The 13,165-nt window shown below is 41.0% G+C and overlaps 2 protein-coding genes across 5 annotated transcripts; one reads left to right on the top strand and one right to left on the bottom strand.

Moving 5' to 3' along the window:
* The first annotated feature begins 273 nt into the window (after nucleotides 1–273).
* Nucleotides 274–2,091, top strand: LOC116246979 (uncharacterized). The gene has a single exon (XM_031618911.2). It carries the CDS (start codon nucleotides 632–634, stop codon nucleotides 1,646–1,648), a length of 1,017 nt encoding a protein of 338 aa, XP_031474771.1. The 5' UTR covers nucleotides 274–631; the 3' UTR covers nucleotides 1,649–2,091.
* A 1,898-nt stretch (nucleotides 2,092–3,989) lies between these two features.
* On the bottom strand, nucleotides 3,990–10,874 carry LOC116247113 (E3 ubiquitin-protein ligase DIS1-like). 4 transcript variants are annotated; one of them, XM_050075801.1, is made up of 7 exons: nucleotides 10,197–10,874; nucleotides 9,968–10,096; nucleotides 7,244–7,314; nucleotides 6,879–7,125; nucleotides 5,195–5,581; nucleotides 4,605–4,921; nucleotides 3,990–4,435 (listed from the first exon to the last, which is right to left on the bottom strand). In XM_050075801.1, exons 4-7 carry the CDS (start codon nucleotides 7,095–7,097, stop codon nucleotides 4,345–4,347), a joined length of 1,014 nt encoding a protein of 337 aa, XP_049931758.1. In that variant the 5' UTR covers nucleotides 7,098–7,125; nucleotides 7,244–7,314; nucleotides 9,968–10,096; nucleotides 10,197–10,874; the 3' UTR covers nucleotides 3,990–4,344. The 4 variants fall into 4 exon arrangements, with proteins under 4 accessions (XP_049931758.1, XP_031474940.1, XP_031474937.1 ...); XM_031619080.2 differs by lacking the exon at nucleotides 7,244–7,314 and having other exon boundaries at nucleotides 3,990–4,439; XM_031619077.2 differs by lacking the exon at nucleotides 7,244–7,314.
* Between the last annotated feature and the right edge of the window lie 2,291 nt (nucleotides 10,875–13,165).

Below are 13,165 nucleotides of genomic sequence, written 5' to 3'. Positions count from 1 at the left end.
GAGAGACTTAGGTTTGGAAATAGGAAATGAAACAGACACTTACACCTTAATTGGATGATCAAGGAAAATGACTAGGAAAGAATGGATGAAAAGGAAAAGACAAGAAAAGAGAATGAAAGAAAATGATGAAGGAAAAGTGAGGAAAGGAAAGAACGAAGCAAGTCTTTCATGTCCATTCAAATCTCTCGAATAAATTTACATTTATCTTCCTTTCATTTTCTTTTCCATGCATCCAAACAAGTTATCTAGTTTTCCTTTCTTTTGTATCCTTATTAATCAGCAAACAAAACACAAAAGCGACCATCCTTCCTCTTCTTTTTCCTTCCTTCTCCTCCATCGAAACAGCTAGTAGAAAAGGTTTGGCGACAACGGAGAGAAAATGACGCACGTTGTAACGACTTAGGTGGAGAGATGGAGAGACGGACAGGGGATCATCTGCATCAGTGTGGTGATTAGGAAGCAAAGGGAAGAACCTCCACCTTTCTCTTCTTCTTTTCTTCCTGTAACCACACACCACGGGAATCTAGTTAATCCTCGATCTTCCCCTACTTCTGTTGCCATAAAAGAAGGAAAGCGACAGAAGGAACAGAGAGACAGAGAGTGTGTGAGAGACGGCAGAAGAGGGATTCATATGGGGAGCGCCGCGTCGAGAGAATCTCACCTGATGGGCACGACGGCATCCAAGTCTGGTCGGAAGTATGGGTCGCGCCATCAACAGCACCAACAGCACGGCGGTTCCCTCCCTCCCTACCTCTCCCGCGTCCGATCCCTCCCATCCTCTTCGCCGCTCTACCGCCCTTCCTCTCGCCGCAGGGACGACTCCCACCAACCCCCCTCCCTCGCTCTTGAACCCCTGCCCGACACCAACGACCCGCCCTCGCCTGACCATGTCGACGCCGAGGACCCCATGCACCTACCCGGCGACCCTCCGCTCGTCTCGAAGACGCCGGCTGACTGTCGAACAACGGCGTCCGTCGGCCGCTCTCTCAGTCTTCATCACGGTTTCAACGGTAAGTTCGTCACAACCTCCACCGCCGATGATCCGCAGTCCCTGCGGTGGCATCTTTCTGACGAGTTGACTAGACTGTCAACCCTGAACTCCGGTGTAGAGTTAAAGGATTCCGGCCAACAGAAGCCCGCCATTCCGAGCTCCAAAATCTCCCCGGAAGTGCCTCCTCCGCCGCCTCCGGGGAGCGAAGGGAAGATAGTGGTGTACTTCACGAGCCTGCGGGGGATCAGGCGGACGTTCGAGGACTGCTGCGCGGTGCGGTGGATTTTCCGGGGATTTAAGGTCTATGTGGACGAGCGCGACGTCTCGATGGACTCCTCTTACAGGAGGGAGTTGGAGAGCGCGTTCGGGGGGAGCGTCTCGCTTCCGCAGGTGTTCGTGGGGGGGAAGTACATCGGAGGAGCAGAGGAGGTGAGGTATCTGGCTGAGATCGGAGAGTTGGGGAAGATCCTTCAAGGGTTTCCTGTTCGAGAGAAAGCCGAAGTCTGCGCGATGTGCGGGGACGCGAGATTCTTCCCCTGTGAGAACTGCCATGGCAGCAGGAAGGTCTACGAGGAGGAAGACTGTGGCGGTTCTCTTAGACGGTGTACAGAGTGCAATGAGAACGGATTGGTCAGGTGCCCATTGTGTTGTTGTTAAGAATAAGAAAAGGTAACAGATGCCATGATCGATGGTGTTCCACTGTTTTGTGATGAAGATGACCCGACAAAATGGAAAAGGTGGGTATGCTATTTCCCATTTGCTAATTCTGTTTATAGTCTGTGTATATGAGTTCAGGTTCGAATTGGGGATGGAGGATGTAAAGGTTTTCTCTGTTGTTTTTGTGCGGCGGGATTCGTAGCTAAGTTGGTTCTTTGTTCTCTGTAACGAAGCTCAAACTCTTTATTTATGTATTGGATACGGAGAGAGGTTGGAAAATTTTAAATGTCCTCTTCGTTCCTTGATTTTCCAATGTGACGAAGGACATAATTTGCTGTATATATCTTGAGAAATATGCTATCCATCCACATTCTGAAGGGGATGCATGTTCAAGTTGTTATTGAGCTTGCACCTTGTAGAATGGATTGTGATTGAATGGTAATTGATCAGGTGCGCTTTATGATTAAAGCTGAGAAGTTACTTGAATATCACCATCTCATTTTCATGGGTGTGCTTTCAATTTCCTTGTTTATTCAGAAAAGTAGGATAACTTGGGAACTGCTTGGGAAATTACTTTCCTGGAAGTGGCAACTGCACCAGCTCGTCCCTTTTCTGCTGGGTGAGTGGGTGCAATAAGGCAGGGATGCCATCACCTGTTATAGTTGGTCAATGGTTGGATTTGGCTGATGATTCAGTACCTTTGGATAAACTCCATCTCCAGGGGGGTGATCATGAGTTGCGTTGGAAAACTGAATATAGTCTTTGATTGACCAGAGATCACTCAAAGTTCAATTTCCAACTTCATTTCCGAAACATTGTAGAAGGAACTGTAAAACTAATATCTTTGGAAAATTGAATATATTCTTTGATTGACAGAACTGTCGAAGTTCAATTTCCAACTTCATTCCACCAACATTGTAGAACACACTGTAAAACTGGTATCTGCTTCATCTCTCCATCTGCCAATAGCGTGCGCATACACAGAAAGAAAGGTGGAGAGAGAGAGAGAGGTTCAACCGATCTGTGATCAAAGATAACATGCAGACGCGCTACACCATGCTTGCCTGGTTGGGGTGCTCTGATCTGAAACGTATCAAATTTATTTATATAACTGAGTGATTTGGTTGGAACATAGTTTTGTTTTTGTGTGTGTTACGAAGGCATAGGGACAAGACTCGATCGAGTCATCGAGGGCCTGCTAATAGTTGAACCAGGAAGAACTGCTGCCTAACCTGGATTGAAGAGTCATTGACACTGAGAACTCGGATTGGGTTTTCGTCAAACATCATTGCCGTACATGACAGGCCAAGCCGATGTGCATCTACATGACAGGCCAAGCCGATGTGCATATGTAAGGGAATGTTTCAAATCGATCACCGAGTTCCTAGGAAAACTCTACTTGGTACACTAGTTTACAGGAAGGAAACTAGGACAATCTAGGAAAACATGAAATAAAGAGGAATTAACCAAACCAAAGGAAATTCCTTCCCAATTTCAACTGGGATTCCAATGGGAGACAACTATTTGTAGATGAGAGATCTTAATATGTTGAGAGGATCTCTAAACTAATACAGATTATTAGGTACTGATATATCAATGGCTATCTAATTTAGGTAATGAACAAATATAAGGAAAACACCCTAATTTAAAAGATGATAAAGATCCGGATAAATCTCAAGATCTGAAACAGATCTGGGTTGTATTCGTTTCAGCCATCATGTCAGGCACAGAGTCTGGCTTGTTCATTCTTTGCAATAGCTGTCTTGTTTGGTTGTTGCAACCCTCCCTCCTTGTAGGTATTTTTTACAGTTGAGGGCATAGTTACCAGCAAATGAAAGGGCCATGGAAAGTGACATGTAAAATAAAAAAAAGCAAAAATTTTGAAAGACCTTACATTAGCACAAGCAGAAGACTAGAGAAATCAATGTAAAAACAAAAACCGAAACAAAACGGAAGCAACTTCTTTTGAGAAAAGGAAAGCAAATGTTTTGGTAACAATTGTTAGGTGCATTGAGCAAGAGCGCTTTAGGATAACCCTACGCACTTTTTAATGCTTAACCTGCCAAAAAAAAACTTTCGGGGCATCATTCATTTCAACCGACGAAAAAGTTCAGCAGATTCCAATTTATGAAGCCAAACGCAGCAGCTTCTCAGTCTAGTTTGGTCATTCAAAAACCAGGGTTAAAATTGGCGTAAGTTAGGTCTTCGCTGGTGCCAATCGAACATTTCTGACAAGCATTAGAATGGACAGTCTGAAAACATTACCAGGCACCATGTGGAGTAAGTGTTACATGAATTTAAAACACATGCATACTCACATACACATATACACAAGCACAACTTCATACAGACAGCAGCCACTGCCCATTTATCTTTTCAAAAATTTTTACGGACTATAATCTTCCTTTTAGACAGGGTTAAGCAGACACCCACCCAGGGATACACAGTCCAAGAACCGATTTGGAGGTTCAAGTTTCCAAATTCAGTTTCAACACCGTCCTCAACTTCACAGAAGTTATTTGCCACTAGATTACAATTTTTTATCAGCATAACGGATCCTAGTCCTGTCTGCAAAGCCACAGAAATCTCTTTGTTTATAATATATAGCCGTGTTGTGCGTCCTCCTTGCATTCAAGTAACCTGATGACTGCAATCACCAAGGTACCTTCTCAGAACGATCTACGCTTGAGCTGGTGTTAAGCTCTAAGATCTGGTCCAAACACGGAAAACCCTTTCTCCATACTAGTATTTCTTACCATGCAGCCTGTGCAAATGGAGAACCTAGTTCTGTCTGCATTTGAAGGCACAAAGTTAGCGTCTGACTTCATTGAAGGAAGCATGTCATAGGTACAAAATTGCGGCTGGAAAGGAAGAGCAAATATTTGCTTTCAGCGCTCAAAATTTACATGAAAAGCGTCACAAGAAAAATAGGATAAGATGGATAAGGATATATTACTGTTCTTTCCATATTCTTCCAGTAACTCTGAGCTTCAACTCCTTCCTGTCACCACCAGAGAAGAAGAGAGCCATTCTCCTCTGTATAATCAAGCCATCATAGGTGTCTCTAACTTTTCTATGGCTATCCCTTATACTTCTAGGAACTCCTTGCCACACCATCTTCCCCCTATTTGCCCCAACCTCTAAACTGTAACTGTAATTCTTGGCCTCAGTGTCGTCCCCCATGAAGCGGAGAAAGGCAATGTAGACAGGTGCCATCCCAAGCTGGAAAGCCTCAAAGTGCAGACAGAAATACTGCCCGTAGCAACTGAAAACCTGGTATTTGGCAATAAAGGGAGGAACAAAAGGAAAAAGAAACCTATGAATTGCTGCCCAACCCAGCAATGACAACAAAGAACATTTGATAAAACTTGTATTATGTGAAATGGTGTCAGAACCAGGATGAAAAACTATGCATTTCACACACATCATAATATGTTTTATATTGTAATTTTGTGCATATGTTCATACCTGGATTTATGGAAAAATATGCCAGAGTTCATAATTGATGCATGACAAAAGTAAATGATCTTTTGTAAGAATATGTACCGTAAGCATCCAAGTAGCATTCTCAACCTCATTTGGGTTGGACTTCACATATCGATGATTGAAAGTGCTTCCATTATGCATGTCAACCTTGTGATCATCTTTCAGATGGGCTACCAATGAAGGAATATCGCCAACAACACTGCATTCAGACCCAGCATATGGGCAGTTATAGGGCCTAAATGAACATTGTGATTCATGTTTCAGCTTGCTGTAGTAAGGATACACACCCATACACCCGAAACCCTGGTACTTGCAAGGCAAATCAAGAGATGCAGCCACCTTCTCTAATGCCAGACACCTGATGTTCCCAAGTTCATGCCTACAAGTTGGACACTTGTTATGCACCCTTGGCTTGCATCCAGAACATAAAGTATGCCCATTTGAACACTGCAAAGAGATACAAAGTAATGCAAAAATAAGTTTCTTTTTTCCTTGATGACAAACTAAAATAGTTCAAATATTTTCAAGATCATCCATTCCTTTGGCAACAAAGCAGCTACCATGTTCATCAACTTCGGATAACATGGAATTATTGATCTACACATTACCCTCCTGAACATACGCTAAAATAGAAAGGTCACAAACAATCAAAAAATTTGAAAAATTTAGGATATGAATAATTGCTTTAAGCAACAACGCAAAACAAAAACTTTTTGACCAGCTGCAGCCTGCCAAGAAATAGGTCCCGTCAAGTGACAAATAGCTAGTTCACTGAATGTAACAGAAAGTTCTTTTAAACCACAACTAACAAACCCTTTGGTCACAGCAAAATGTGACCATCAAAGCCATTTCAAATTTCTCACAAGGTAATCATACATGTCAGGTTATAGCAAATTAACGTTGTGTAATTTATATTTTTAATATTAAAAATAAAAAAGTAGAAAAAAAAGAAAAAATAAGGAAAGGTAGGAAAAAACATGAGTTGCATAAACACAACAAAATGATAATTATCTGCTACCTACAATATGCACGTTTTCATTAGATATATCATATATCAAATATCTAAAATTGATTCCTTAAATGACAGTCATTAAAAAATAAATGTGTGCATGACTTACTTGTTAGAGTCTTGATTCAACTTAATGGTCATACAGCTTGAATTATTTCAATGGGCATAGCATTGTTAAAGAAAACCATAGGACCAAGCCCTAATACATTTTTACTTTGAATGTGTAAGAATGCCTTTTGTAACAAACTTGATATTCAGCCTTAAGAAATTTACGTAACCAACAAAGAACACTTTTCTGCCTTTTTTTTAAAATATAAATACCTTAAACTATTTTTAGGGTCGTATTTCATCATTTTTCTTCATAATTACCTAAATAGCATAATATATTGTACTATATGTTATGTTACATACAACACTATTCATGATACCTACAAAAAAGGAATATTTGGAAGATTCAACTCAAGCAGATTCCAGCCTTTGGCAGGGTAGGATTTGCTGCAATAATGACATGGTGCATATCAGGTAGCAGCAAAACAAAAGATTGTGCTAGGCAATGCATCAGTGAGACATACTATGAAACTTCCATTAGATAAAACTTCCAAACTATTATCATCCAAAACTAAGTTAACGTGACGGTTTGAAAAGTTTAACAGATAATAGTCAATTTTTTTTTGAAAAAGGAAAAAAGAAACCTCCATTTGAGGACATGATAGGTAACAGTTAGTCGAGATAAACCTGATGGATGGGAGGATACATAGCATTCAAGCAGACAGGGCACTCTAATAATTCTCTGACATTACTTGCAACAGTCGCGCTCTGCTTTGGTACAGCATGCTGGACAGAATCGTTCACACGTTCATTGGCCTCAAGCACGTGCTCATTCTGGGAAAGATCTATAACCACAGGCTTGTTTTCTCGTAGTACATCATCCAGGAAAAGGTTTATAGAAGCCATTCCAGGCTAATGAAGTACCAAATTTTGTCTACTCAGAAAGATGCATAAAACCATTAGAAATTGTGCATTAATGAAAACAAAGTCACCATAAATTAAAATGCAGAAACTTGTAAAACAAGCCCAAAGGGAAAGAAACTAAGACATACAAATGACGACGCAATTGCACTTGCATGCATGAACACACTCTCTCTTATGGTACGTACAGATAAACTCCTCACTGAAACAAATACAAGCAGGTGAGGACCAAGCTACAAAATCTTATAAGCCTAGTGCAGAGGACGAGAAGGCAACCATGAATCACATCCTAAATAGATGCTGACTGTTTCAGAAAACCTTCCCTGGAAGCACAAAATAAAGTCATGAAAGAAAACTTAGTAATGTAAAAAACTTAGTAATGTACTTCCATATGAAACATTGAGAGCACAAATCTAGAAAATGAAGATTCGCCACATGGAGCGCACGGATCTATCTTTACCAGAATTAGAGGAAGATCAATAAAGGCTCGTTGCTTCCAAAACTGAGCGCTTAATAGAGAGGAAAAAAAAAAGAAAAAAGAAAACACTTAAAGAAAACCTACAGAAGTCTATTTCACACGTAAAAGGCATGAACAATGTGAATACCAAGAAAAACCATTGTGTCTGATGCAAGTTTGTGGGTAAAGCTATAGGAAGAGGGAACAAAGAGTTTCCTGGAATACAAACTGATGCAGATTTAATCAAGATAATTTTTTGAACCAGGGATCCAGCTTCAAAGAAGCAGATGAAGAAAAGTAAAACCTATGAAAAAGAAGATAGAAGGAGCAGTGCAAGATGAACCTAAACTAGAAAAAGGACAATTAAACTAAATAGGTTGATCAGTCTATAATAGAGTGGCTAGAGTACCATGCATATATGCTGAAGGGAAATTGACACGAATTTCACGTGCACATGGGAAGAACCTGAAGAAATGCATAGGGAGGAAACCACAAATAACGACACGACCAGTGAATCATTAAGTTATCATAAAGCCCATGATGTCAGCATCTATCTGATAAGTTTTAAATAGCAGTGGACCATCAAAACTGAAGCACCATAAATAATTTAATTAAAAACCAGAACCCTGTTCAAGAAATAAATCAAAAGAAATACTTTGATGATGCAAAAGATACTGCAAACATGCAAATTACAAAGCATAGACACAAATATTGTTTTCAGGTTTCAATAGCAATTTTTTTCTGGGTATTTTTTTTGGCAAAGTTATTTTTCTTGGGAAAATCTTGGTCATTTTTTAAAAGAAAAAATCCTAAATATTTAGCTAAAAATAAAATAAATGAGAAACTAATAAGAGTACATAAAAAGAAACTAAATAAAACAATACAATAATGTCTTAATGATGATAAAATGACTTCAAATAATTTAATTAAAGTTTAATCCATGATCATTTTAACCTTGAAAAAGAGAAAAACAAAAAAAAAACACAATAATAACACATGGAATTTATTTCGTTTTTTAGTCCTTTTCACATTTTTTTTTAATTTTTGTTTTGCAACATTAATATATTGTTTCTTTTTTGAAAGGACTCAATATCAGTGGCTATGCAAGGAAAAATGCTCAATCATATATCTTCATAGGAAAAAGGCTCTTTTCTAGTCAGAAAGAGATACCAGAATTTAGATTTTCTTACTACATTAACACGCAGATAACGTTTACACAACCCCTTGATCAGCAACTCTTAGAAACATAAGCTTCTGCATAAATAAGTACAACACCTATGTGTGAGTGTAGCTATCAATTAGTTGAATAGTTTCATAGCAATTAAGCATTCCCAGCTACCTAGACAGAATACTCTCTTGATACATTCTCATGTCTGCTGACTGGAGACTGGGTTGTTGAGAAAATGGAATAACAAACGTATATGGAACTTAGCTGAAAAAATGTGGTTGTGAAGTTCTAAACTAAATTGAAGAAGTTATCTGTATCCACCTACCCGTACATAATGAAATGCTAATAGACGGCATACGTGGGAAAACAGAGGATCTACTTAATTTGGTAGCGTGAATTAGACAGGGAAACAAATCGCCTCTCTGGTACATCCAAACTTCACAGTTTAGCACATGTGCTTACTCTTTAATTTATTACTATTCCCTCCTTCTGCATATATTCATTGTTACAACACCTTGACATGATATCCTGCAGGACACCTCGCTATTGCACTCCTACTTGCATTCGGTAAAACTATGATATCTAATAAAGTAGCACAAATGATGGTCTCTTAAGCAAGAGAAAATGTTAGTCAAGTCAAATAGGAACACCCGTTTTCAAGTTCAGAATTATAAATGGTGCACATAGTCATCGTCTGCTTCTGCTCGAATCTCGATCATTGTCCAGGTCAAATACAACGACGTTATTCATTGTCAAAATCAAGTTACAACTTTTTCATCTCCAGAAAGACGGAGTGGTTTACAGAAGAAGACACAAAAGGACCCTTAAGGCTTAAGCGCAACGTGCCATGAAAAAATTATAGCATCGCAAGAATTTAAAAGTCACACGAAGACCCACACCGAACTTGATCGTTGTTTGCTCAAGCCAACTACGAAGGCAACAAGGAAAGAGAAAGTAGAAACCACAACACCCAACTTCTGACGAGAGCTTAATTTCAATAAAACTTGAAGATTAACAACAGAAGCAAACAGACAGACAAAGAAAACAATGACAGAAGGCAGAAAGCGACAGAGAATGCCAAACTTCCTTCAACTGAATTGAACTCGACCAAGAATAAGATACTGAGCAAGGAAGCAAAAAGGTGGAAAAGGAAAGCAACAATTAAAAAAGATAAACAAAGATTAAAAGATACGAAAGAAGAAGTTTACGACTGCGACATTGACTACCCACCTCATCTGTATATACTGTCAAAAGAAATCCGGCCGGTAGGCCATCCTTGAATCGTTCAAGATGCAAAGAAGAACCACCAACGATCTCCAGAAGCAGCAATAAGCGTTGCTATAGAGAGAGAGAGAGAGTCTGCAGGCAAACAATACAGTAAAATTTTTCCACCTTCTACTGTTGAAGGAAGTTTGATTGCCATAAGGGAAATAGGGACGGCTGCCAGGAATCGTCGCACCTTTCGAGATTCAGAATTCGAATAAAAGACGTTGGGAAGGGGGCGCCCTCTTTAAGGCAACGTGGCTTGGGCGGGAGAGAGAGATGTGCATGTCTCCACCACTCCTAGTAATTTAGCCTCTGATCTCTCTCTTCCTCCCTCTGCTCACTTTTCTATTCCGTTTAATGCTTTTCATGGTTCGTTCTTGAAAGTCCGCAAAGCAACACTTCAATTTGTCGAGTTCGAAGGCCAAATAATTTTTTGGTATTGTTTATCTCCATCGATTGACTCGGAAGCACCACCGAGGCGTTTTGAAATTTTGAAATTGCTTAGAATTCAGGGCGGGTGACAGTGACGGATCTCCAAGTGCTTGAAAAAAAGGCAGCCGCTTGTCCAAGTTGGAGAGAGAGCTTCCTTCTCCAACGATCTGTCAGGGACTCCGGTTTCCTTATCAGGAACACATATTTACTTCTCCTCATCAGGAAAACATATTTACTTCAGTCCTTTCCAATTTCCATCAATTAGCCTGGAAATGAGCATCCCCGCTAGAGGTCGCCAGATTTTGAAACGCAGCTTCTAAGAATGGTGGCTGCCTCGCGGGCAGGCGATGGGACCAGCAACATGATGCGAACAAGCTACAGACACGGAACGTGCAAACAGGTGAAGCTTGGGAGAAGCGACGAGTTGTTGCAGCCGAACCTCATCCTTCCTCATCATCCTCGTTCCTGGTAGCGTAGCGTCCTTAAAATGTAAGATAATGGGCCGACATATGTCAATTAGGAATTTCAGACATTATGGTTGTCTTAACGTAAATATCTGCTTAAGTGATTGCATTTTAAGATATTACGCCATTTTAGATGGTATGAGGTAATTTTGAAACGTAGATACCAGTACGTAATTGCGTAATTACGGACTCTTTGATGGATGGAATCCGTAATTGTCCTTAATATAAAATGGTAGTGGTCCCTTAGGTTGTGCAATAGTTGCCTGAAACGTTGGTTTCTAGGGTTTTCCTCTTTCCCATCTGAGAGAGACCTTAAGTGGCAAAGTCCCTGGAAGATCCTACCGCGATCTACCATCCAGTTCTTCAGATAAATTCAGGTACGCTTCCGCTACAGTTAAGTTTATTTTGTTTAATTCAATGATTTAGCATCAGCATGATCCTATTTAGGGCATATCGTTTTGTGTATGCATGAAGGGAAGAAATCCCAACAATTGGTATCAGAGCTCATGTTCATTGTTGAATCGTTGATTTTTGGATGTTTTTTTTGTGCGTTCTTCTCGTTCGGATGTTCTCCATTTGGTTCTTCGGCTGCAAGTTTTTCAAAAAAAAAAAAAAAATTTTGGGCGAGGACGAGCAACGGAAGCCGTTGGGCACCCGTTGCCGCCACTTGAGGACGAGGTATGGGCAAGGGGACGGCCGGTTCGACGGGCGTTAGTCGCCGACAGGTGACGGCGGGCCTCCGGCCGTCGTGAGGCAACCCCGACAGCGGCCACCCACGTTGTGGGTGGCCTGCAGTGCCCACTGCGCCTCAACTACAGCCGCATAAGCATGGAAAAGGGGCACAGGGAAAGATGACGGCAGGGAAGGCGGCGGCCAGTCAGAGGCTTGCCGGCGACTTACCAGTCGCCGGACGGGGCCGTGCGACCCTCCGGCGCCCACCCATGGTCTCCGGCGACCCACCGGTGGATTCCTCGCCACTGCAGCAGCCGCCCAATCAACTGAAAAGGGGCATTTTTTGAATCGGGAAGGAGAAGGCCGGATTCCGTCGGTTTTGGGCGGGCAATGGCCGGCCGTTTTGGCGACACCCGCCGGCAGCCACCCACGTAGTTGGGTGGCCTGCCGGAGGATCACCACTGCACGCTTGCCATTCGGCAGGCGAGCGGTGGAGACGATGCCCGCGTGGCTGAGTGTGCGGGTCGGACAGGGTCGGGTCTTGACATACCCGATCCGGATCCATCAGCTTAAAAAAAAAAATATATTTGCCGCCCGAATACGCCCGAGTTAAGTTTTTCTGGATCGGGTTGGGTCCTGATGGACTCGACCCATATCCATACGGCTTGGTTTTAAAACAGAACCGGTTCATTCAGTTTTAGAACCGGTTCGGACATTTTAGAACCGATTCAGACCCTTTTCAGACAGATTCAGTGCATTTCAAACCGGTCCATTCAGTTTTAGAACCGATTTTAGCCATTTTCAAACCGGTTCAGTGGGTTTTGGAACCAATGCGGTCTATTTTTGACCGGTTTGTCCAATTTTTAAACCGGTTCAGTCCTATTTAGGGTTATGTAGGTGCTTTTGTTGTAGTTTAAGAACGATACAGGGCATTTTAAGGCCGATTCAGTGGTTCTTCACCCACTTAAGCGCGATTTTGATACCGGTTTATAAAATTTTGGACTCTTTTGGGCCCATATCATTGAATCATTTGGTTTTGGATTTAATGTAAGACAAAATTTTGTATGTGTCGCATCATTAAATCATTTGGTTTTGGCTTTAATTGAGGGCAAACTTGTATGTGAATTTGGTTTATGCATCATGTTTTGCATGTTGTTAATTTGTGGGTGTACTTTAGATGAATGTTTGGATTATGAATTTGAGCTTTGGCTATGTCTGTTGTTTGAAATGGGTAAGTTTGTACTTTATGTCGCCAAAGTGACCTCTGTTGTACGAATTTGTCTGTTTTGAACATTGGATGATAGTATACTTAATCCATGCGGGCAATAATCAACGCAAAGGAGGATTGTTGCTTGGTTAGGTTTAAGTATACAGGGCAATGAATATGTGATAATTTTTCAGGTTTCCATGTGAATAGCGAGTCAATCCAAAGATAGGCTCGTTGTTTGACAGGGTTAATTATCTATATTCATTATTGACCAAGAATACTACTTGCAGTTAATATTTCAATCCAAAGATTAAACATTAGCGTTGCACCGGTACCTTGTGATGGGATTTAGGTCATTGTATTTAAATTCGTTTATATTTGTTATTT

This window comes from Nymphaea colorata, chromosome 2, assembly GCF_008831285.2.
Source record: "Nymphaea colorata isolate Beijing-Zhang1983 chromosome 2, ASM883128v2, whole genome shotgun sequence".
NCBI classification, from domain to species: domain Eukaryota; kingdom Viridiplantae; phylum Streptophyta; class Magnoliopsida; order Nymphaeales; family Nymphaeaceae; genus Nymphaea; species Nymphaea colorata.
This window is presented reverse-complemented; position numbering and strand designations above follow the sequence as displayed.

What these genes read in the sequence shown, in the direction of transcription:
- LOC116246979 (XM_031618911.2), top strand. Translation starts at nt 632, where the DNA reads ATGGGGAGCGCCGCGTCGAGAGAATCTCACCTGATGGGCACGACGGCA.
- LOC116247113 (XM_050075801.1), bottom strand. Translation starts at nt 7,097, where the DNA reads ATGGCTTCTATAAACCTTTTCCTGGATGATGTACTACGAGAAAACAAG. An exon ending in TGTATCCTCCCATCCATCAG is followed by an intron (nt 5,582 to 6,878) that starts GTTTATCTCGAC and finishes ATCTCTTTGCAG; the next exon opens with TGTTCAAATGGGCATACTTT. An exon ending in ATGCTACTTGGATGCTTACG is followed by an intron (nt 4,922 to 5,194) that starts GTACATATTCTT and finishes GCCAAATACCAG; the next exon opens with GTTTTCAGTTGCTACGGGCA.